This window comes from Numida meleagris, chromosome 2 (genome assembly GCF_002078875.1).
Source record: "Numida meleagris isolate 19003 breed g44 Domestic line chromosome 2, NumMel1.0, whole genome shotgun sequence".
NCBI classification, from domain to species: Eukaryota; Metazoa; Chordata; class Aves; order Galliformes; family Numididae; genus Numida; species Numida meleagris.
In genome coordinates, this window is record NC_034410.1 from 32,599,754 (window position 1) to 32,607,947 (window position 8,194).

Consider the following 8,194-nt stretch of genomic DNA (forward strand, 5'->3'; position numbering starts at 1 on the left):
CATTTCCTTCTCCTCGAGTTTGCAAAGGGTTCCTAAAGCCTCATCCATGCAGCTCTGCGGAAGCCGATTGCCAGCAATAAATAATGCAGCGAAGGAAGAGGCTTCGATACGCATCTTCTCACTCCCAGGATGCGGCTAGGGCTCTTCGCCTCGGTTTTACATCAAGGCAGTGGCTTAAAGCAATCAAAAGGCTCTGTTTAATGGCCAAGCGAGGCTTCCCCCCGCGGAACTCTGCCCGCATGTTACAACCTCTTTGCAGCTCCGCTCCATATGCATCTCCCTTTCACACTTCCCTCTCCATCGCGGCTCCTACACCTGGTGCATCACGCTTTGAGCCCATTAGCTCCGACTCTTCCTTTCATCTTCCCCATGGCAGACGTTTCTATTTATCCGCTGGCAATCAATGTGTGGCGTCACCAGTGGTACTGTAATGACGACTGCACCATTGAGGATGACAGCTTAGAAAGAAGAGGGCAATGGTGATCCCTCCCAGAGCAGCACGGCACAGAGCAGCGCTCGCATCACAAGGTCACCCCGTCTCCCCGCTGCTCCTCCACACCGCCGGCTGCGGGTCGCGGGCTGCGCACGGGGCTGGGGCGGGAGCGGCGGGGAGGGGGGGGACGAGATCTGGATTTGTTTCCCCCCTCCCTTAAGCGAAGCCACGATGGAAAGCAGGAAGGAGATGGTGATGTTTCTGGAAGGGACGCAACTTGGCGCTCTGGTTGGCAAGAGGGTGCCTAATTTGGCCGAAACGGTGAGGAGCCCCGCTCCGGAGCCGCAGGAAAAGATGATCCCTCGGAACTGCCTCAGCCCCAGACCTGGCCCCTTGTCGTCCCGGGAGAGAGGAGGAGGAGGAGGAGGTGGCGGAGAAGACGAAGAGGAGGTGGAGGTGCTGCCGGGGACAGGGACGGTGCCGGAGAGCCGCTCGGCGGCGGCAGCACTGCTCGGGGCCGGACAGCAGCCCCCCGGCTCGGAGCCACCCTCCAGCAAAGGGCAGCAGAGCAGCTCGGACACCGAGTCGGATTTCTATGAGGAAATCGAGGTGAGCTGCACCCCGGACTGCGCCACGGGGAGCGCCGAGTACCAGCACAGCAAAGGTACCCAACTCCTTCCCATGCCTGCAGCCCCCTCCCGCTCCCGGGCCGGGGGGCAGCACCGGGGGGCGGGGGGCTGCCGGAGGGGGGCTTCCCCTCAAAGCCGGGGAGGGGGTGGCGGGGGGATTCCCTTCGCCAGTCGATCCCTCGGCCCCTGGCTTCCCGACACCGGGAAGCTCGCTGGGGTGGCGGAGTGCACGACACCGGGCAGCCGCCGCGTCCCTGGAGGGCAGCCAGATTCCCCTGAGCGTCAAGTCTGCAGCCCGCCCCGCAGGCCCCCTTGGCCAAGAGCCCCCCACACCGATCCTTTAATTTTATTTACATCCTTTCCCACTTCTTGGACGGTGCATGCTCCAGGAAACCCTTTCGGATCGTCCCCAGCGGCGAGGTTCTGAGCTCGAAGGGGGTGGGCACGGGGGAGCAACATCAAACGGGTTTTCTGGCCGAGAGATATTTGTGGTTTTGCAGGGTGAAATGTGCCCGGGCGAGTGCGGAAGCGCCCGTAAAGACCGTAAAATCTCTCGCCGACTCCTGCCTGCCCCAAGTGCGGCGGAGAGGTCCTTGTTTGCACGTTGGGTTTAAAAAAAAAAAAAAAAAGGGAGAGGTCCAAATTACCTTGTCACTTCTGTCTCGATGGCGCCAGCTCGGAAATGGTCCCAATGAATTAATTACCTTTGGTCTCGGGCACAATGAGAGAGAGTTGCATTTGAAAGCAAACGCAGCGGCCAGGCCCCTTCTCCCCCTGCCCCCATTCCCTATTCCCACCTTCCCATCCCGGCAGAGCCCCCCAAACCCAACAACGATCCGCTTCTCCCCCCTCCCCACTCCTCCATCACTTGAAGAAGAAGCCGGGAAGTGCGAGCGGCGATGTCTGCCCACATTCCGTCCTTTAGGGGCTCTTGGAAAATATCCCACCTCCAGCTCTCGAGGCTCAGCGGAGGGTCCCCAGAGCCTGATCCCCTCCCCTGAGTGGGGGTAGGGCTCCTGCCCGCCGACTGCTCCGCTCCTGGGCCGTCGCTGGGCTGCGGGAAGGCCGTGGACACACCTGCCCTTCCCAGCCCTCTTGGCCGGGGATGTTGCGGCCACCTCGGGATTCACAGTGCGAGGAGCGAGCGGGCGGCGCAGCGGACGCTGTCGGGGTGCCGTGTGTGTGTTTTGGGGCATCACCCCTTTCTCCAGCCCTGCTCCCCCCAGATATCTCCCAAGCGTCCCTTCTCTAAGGGAGCAGGAGTAGAAAAGACACAAATGGGGAGGCGTGGGAGGAGAGAGCAGCTCGACGGGGCGGCGGGCGGGGAGCATCCCCCCCGTGCCCACCCGTCTCCCAGCACGTATCCCTTCCGCGGGCTCCTCTCGTAGGGCCGTGCTCCGAGGCTCGGGCCGGCAGCCCCGGCGGCGGCGGGGATCACCCCAAGGGCGGCGGCGGCGGCGGCTCCCAGGGCCCGCTGGGCTGCAGCGCCAGCGACCAGATGCGCCGGTACCGCACCGCCTTCACCCGCGAGCAGATCGCCCGACTGGAGAAGGAGTTTTACCGGGAGAACTACGTGTCCAGGCCCCGGAGATGTGAGCTGGCGGCTGCTCTAAATCTGCCAGAAACCACCATCAAGGTACACACGGCTCGGACATGTTTCCAATTAGCACGATATAAATCTATATAGCCAAACTTCCTTGCAAAACTCGGGAAAGCACTTCGCCAGCGCAGCCCTCTCTCACCCCCCGCCCCCCGCCCCTCTCCCGGCCCTGCCCGCACCCCGCAGCATGCGGCATTGCGGGGGGAGGGGGACGACGCGGCTCCGGGGCCATCCCAGCCAGCACCGCTAATCCGGTCTCTCCCCACTGGATTATTGCTAATCCTGCCCTCAACCCGGTTCAAAACTCTCTCGGCTATCGAGGGAGGGAATAGAAGGGCAGTAGCAGCTCCAGATATCTTCTCTCCTCGCTCTGCTTTCCTATTTCCATAACGTTTGCAAAACATAATAATAATAATAATAAAATAATCCCGAGTAATTCTGTCTGCGAGAGGCAGAGTGGCTGGGTTTGCCCGAAAGGTTCTCTGGGACGAGCCCCGGCAGGAAGAAAGCGCTCTATAGAGGCAGCCCCAGTGGGTCTCTCTCCGGATTTGCAGTGCTTTAAGCGATCCCTTCAGGGAGCGGAGGCTGGCGCCGGTGTCGGCTCGTCCATGGGGAGCGGTCCCAGGGCTCAGCCACGCACGGAGCCGGGAGATGCGCGGGTGATGCGCGGTGGCGGCGGGTGACGGCTGTGGCCTCCCCCTCTCTCCGCAGGTGTGGTTCCAGAACCGGCGGATGAAGGACAAACGGCAGCGCCTGGCCATGACCTGGCCGCACCCGGCGGACCCGGCGTTCTACACCTACATGATGAGCCACGCGGCCGCCACCGGCAACCTGCCCTACCCCTTCCCATCCCACCTGCCCCTGCCCTATTACTCCCACATGGGCATCGGGGCCACCTCGGCCTCTGCCGCCGCTCCCTTCAGCACCCCGCTGCGGCCGCTGGACACCTTCCGCGTCCTGTCCCACCCGTACCCGCGGCCGGAGCTGCTCTGCGCCTTCAGGCATCCCTCTCTGTACCCCGCCCCGAGCCATGGACTCGGCAGCGCCGGTGGCAGCCCCTGCTCGTGCCTGGCGTGCCACGGCAGCCCGTCCAACGGGCTGGCACAGAGACCCACCGGGTCAGACTTTACCTGCTCGGCCACCACCAGGACGGACTCCTTCCTCACTTTCACGCCCTCGGTGCTGAGCAAAGCCACTTCGGTTTCCATGGACCAGCGGGAAGAAGTACCTTTAACGAGATAAAGCTTCGTCTCAGGGTTGTTAAAAATTCGCCCTTTTCCCGGGCGCTCTTCGAGTTAATGTACGTACGGCCGATGTTTATTTAATCGTGTTGTCTCCCCAGAAGTGGGCACCTATGGAAAAAAAAAAGAAAAAAAAAGAAAAAAAAAGGAAAAAAAAAGACTAAAAATAATTCAGTCTTGAAAGGATTTACATTCCAAGGGAAAAAAAAAAAAGAACAGAAACGAGCAGCAATTTATGTCGGAGATGGGTTTTAGGCACGGAGGAGAACCAAAATCTACCTGAATTGAACACATTTCAGTAATGCACAGAGATGAGAGGGGACTTTCTTGTCAAATGACGGACTTCCTACCGGGGCCAGGACTTCTGCGGGTTGCAGCAGCCGACCTTACGCACAGACCGATAGGACTGAGAGGGGAAATCTGAAATACTTGAAAGAAACATTATCTTGATAACGAAATGGCTGCTTCGCATGAAGAAAGTAAAGATGCAATCTATGGGGGCGTTCAGAAAATAAAGCCAACGATCAAACAGCAAAACCAAAAGGTTTCAGGATTGCAACTCAATAGTATTATCCAGTAATTTCTATAGAGAAAAGCAGTGCTTTACCATAAAGAAAAAACTGACATTCTGTACATTGCTATCGTGGTTTAATTGCATTCTTTACTGTCCCTTGTCTCTTCCTTCGCTTTGAGCAGAAATGCAGCACCGCGTCTCCTCTTTCATTCCAACTTTTAAGAGGTAGACTGGAATTGGCAGGGAAAAAACACGAGCTGCTGCTTCTCTACGGGTCAGAGCTATTTGTCCTTTAAATAACAACGTCCTATTATCAGTCGCTGAAATGTGCACACACCGACGAAATTAGCAAGTGATGTATATGTAAGGAGGGTTTTTGAATATCGAATGTATAATGCTCCGTGAGCAGAGCTCCCGTGCCAAACGCTAACAAGCCGCCAAGGGAAGAGATTAGGTGACAGGGAGCAGCACTCCTTCAGACAATCACCAGTCTGTAAATTGGAGCAAAGGCGATTTCCCTTCCTTTGTACTTCAGCCTTCAGTTCTCTCATTGACTTTTCTTGGATGCGGCTCTTTCCTAACCTCCCACCACCACCCCCCCCCCTTTTTTTTTTTTACATTTCAAGTGCTGTTTTTTATCTCGTTCCCCACCCCTGCTCTTTGCATCTCTATGTGCCCTTCACACTGCTCTCTTCCTTCAGGAGGAGGATTTCTTCCGCATCCCCTCCCCTTTCCCCTCCAGGTATTTCGGAAGGAGGTAGCACCATCGCTTTGGGTTTCCGTCAGTCTACAGTTCTAAGAGCAAACACGCACACCGAGCTGGGCTGAAGTTCCTTCCAAACCAGAATATGTTTATTTGAATCTATTTTTAAACAGCCCAAAGACCGTCATCATACGTTACCATGTCGGAACAAAATACAATCCCACCACAATCCCACCACGGCCAACTGCAGTGCTGACAGACACATTTTAACAACACACCATCCACATTTTTTATTGTGCTTGTTTAAAAAAAAGAAAAGAAAAAAAAAGAAAAGAAAAAAGCAAAAAGCAGAGCGTTGCTTAAGACGAATGTCACCTCCGTGCTGTTTCTAACAGTCGCGGTTCGCCAAGCGGGAGAACAAGAGCTGGCCGAACCAAATCGGGCTGACACCTCCGCTATCCACTGCGCGTTCAGCTGCTGAGAACTCTCCGGTTCGTTGTCGCCCTGTCCTCAGCGCAGGGACGCAGCACATAGCAGCGCTTCGCTGCAGTGGATGGAAAGCAGGGGAGAGACGCGGGCGTGCCAGGATATATTTTTCCAATCAAACATTGTTTATTAGAGCCTTTTCTTAAAAACGGATCCAAAGTCACCATCTTTAAATCATTAAGGGCAGATCGTTCCTCCCTCTCTGAGAGAGATGTCCTCGTGGACATGGAAACTGATGGCCCTTTTTGGACACTCACAAATAGACTCCCCTCCCCCCACCCCCTGGAAATAACAACTATAAACAGCGTCCAAGGGCAGAGCTAGGGAGAATCTTGGCTTCCCTCCCCCCGACTTTGTCTTTTAGCACGCTCGAGAAAAAAAAAAACAACAAAACAATCCGGTAAAACGGGAGCTAAGGAGCGACCCGTAAGCCCTGGCAGCGCCGGGGACAGGCGGCATCGGGTGGGTCGGGAGTGCCACACAGTAAAACCGGGGGGGGCCTGGGTGGCCGCGGTCCCATTCCCGGCCGGGCAGAGGCACCTGCTGCCACCGCAGGGCACAGTCGCCCCTTACGGGACGCACCGTGTTGCAGCGCGGCGTGGGCTAGGGGGCTATATATATATATATATACATACAAATATACATATTAAAAATCTATATCCACGCATATATATGTGTGTCAAATACACATATTTTATATACATTGGTGTGCGTGATGTGCGTGTGAGGGGGAATGTAATCACCCCGCACCACTTCCGTCGGTAAAAGGGACAGTCCCCGCACTGGGGCACGCACCGGGCACGGTGACCCCACACCCGCGGCTCCCGCTCCCCCTGGCCGCCGTTCCCGGAGGGGGCCGCGGCACAGAGGATGGCAGTGAATTTCTCTGCGGCTCGGTCACAGGGCAGAGATTGCCTGCGACAGGTAAATAGGCTCCGGGTCGCAGTAATGCCGAGAGTATTTTCAGTTAATAGGGGAGGGAAAATGAGGTGTCTGGAGCGATATTGGAAAGTACAAGATCGATGATCCGTCCTCGTGTCCAATCAGCAGCCTTTAATTGACTGTATTTTCTAGGTAATTGAGCCGCTGTGCTCCTAAATTGAAGTGGAAGATATAACAATACATCTCGCCGGGAGGAATTACTCATTACTTCATAATGAAATTTTCCTTTTGCTGCGTGGGGCCGGGGCCGTTAACGCCTTCGCCGCCGGCGGGGGTGTCCACGGCCCAAGGCGGGGCGTCGCTCTCGGCCACACTCGGGGCACCCACCCGGAAGGCAGCGGCTCTGCCTCCCAGCACCCCCCCCCCCCCAACACCTCTCGTCTCCCCCGGTGGCCGGGGGTGAGAGCCCACGAGAGCTGAGATGCTGGGCCGGGCCGGGCCCCGCGGGAGGTGCCCACCCCCGCGTCACCAGCGGCACCCGGCTGCCTTCGAGTGCCCCATGTGCCGCACGGGCTCCGCTCCCCAGCCAGCCCAATTCGGCTCCGAAAGGCCTTCCCCGCCTTGTTAGCGTTTGATTGATTGCCTTATTAAAGCGTGTTCTTGTAAGTGTGACCGAGCTGATTGCACTGCATATGTTTGGGATAATGCTCATTTTAAACAACTGAATAATAATAATACCAATAAAAAAAGGACCACGAGAGGAAGAAGATGAGCTCTGGAGAACGGGTTAAGCCTAAACGATCCCGGGGAGCGGTGCTGTAACTCGCGCATTAAATTGCTCCGTTACCATCAAATCACTCAGCCCCTTTCGGCTCCGCTCAGCCCATCTTTGTTGTGTTTTATGTCACCTTCTGTGCCATTAAGTGAGATAGCGCCGAGATAGCTGCCGCTTACGTCCCCGTCTCAGACCATACGTTTTTATTAAGGCTGTATGATTAAACGGGACCGGATCTGCTTTCCCAGCACTATTCTTTCCTCCAGCGCCCAGATCATTAGAAAATCGGCTCTCCGTCTTCCCCATTTTCTGCTCGGTTGTTAGGTCGTTTGCCAGCACCTGCAGCAAGGCGTGCGGCTCCCTTAGCTTTTGGCTCGTGTACCCGTAGGATCCTTTTGTTTCCTATTCTTCTGCTCGCACGGCCACTTAATTTTACTACCCCTGCGAACACGCTCCGCCATATGTCACCCCGAGGCCGTGTCCCGCCGCTCACAATGCTGTCACCCGGGGTACGGCACCGCCGGGGTGAGCCTCCTACCACAAATGGCTCCGTTTGGGAGCATCAGGTCCCTGCGTGGGACGCGACTCCCACGTCCTTTCGCTGCATCCTTCCACTCCCGAGCCCCCCTGTTTGTTGTCCGCTCCCCTCTCGCCGATCAATTTGCGCGTCCCCTCCGCACCCGCGGAAGCTGAGCACTGTCCCGGGGAAGGGCAGCTCCTGCTTGGGGCAGCTCCCCGTCTTCGCAAAGTTTTTTTCTTTTTCTTTTTCTCTCATTCTCTCCTTTCAATCAAGAAAGCAGAGAAATCACCACAATTCTCACTTTTTTTTTCTCCCATTTTTCCCCCTTTTATTTATTTATTTATTTATTTATTTATTTATTTATTTATTTATTTTTCCCAGTTAAACTGAATGTGCCCCTGCCCAGCTCCA

The 8,194-nt window shown here is 56.2% G+C and overlaps 1 protein-coding gene across 1 annotated transcript; it reads left to right on the forward strand.

The window, feature by feature from the left end:
• On the forward strand, positions 665–3,905 carry EVX1 (even-skipped homeobox 1). Its single transcript, XM_021385698.1, has 3 exons — positions 665–1,097; positions 2,451–2,698; positions 3,374–3,905. Exons 1-3 carry the CDS (start codon positions 665–667, stop codon positions 3,902–3,904), a joined length of 1,212 nt encoding a protein of 403 aa, XP_021241373.1. The 3' UTR covers position 3,905.

Bases quoted from the DNA above. Each gene is read 5' to 3' on its own strand.
- EVX1 (XM_021385698.1), top strand. From the start codon at position 665: ATGGAAAGCAGGAAGGAGATGGTGATGTTTCTGGAAGGGACGCAACTT. The intron at 1,098-2,450 runs GTACCCAACTCC...CTCCTCTCGTAG, and splicing joins CGAGTACCAGCACAGCAAAG to GGCCGTGCTCCGAGGCTCGG. The intron at 2,699-3,373 runs GTACACACGGCT...CTCTCTCCGCAG, and splicing joins TGCCAGAAACCACCATCAAG to GTGTGGTTCCAGAACCGGCG.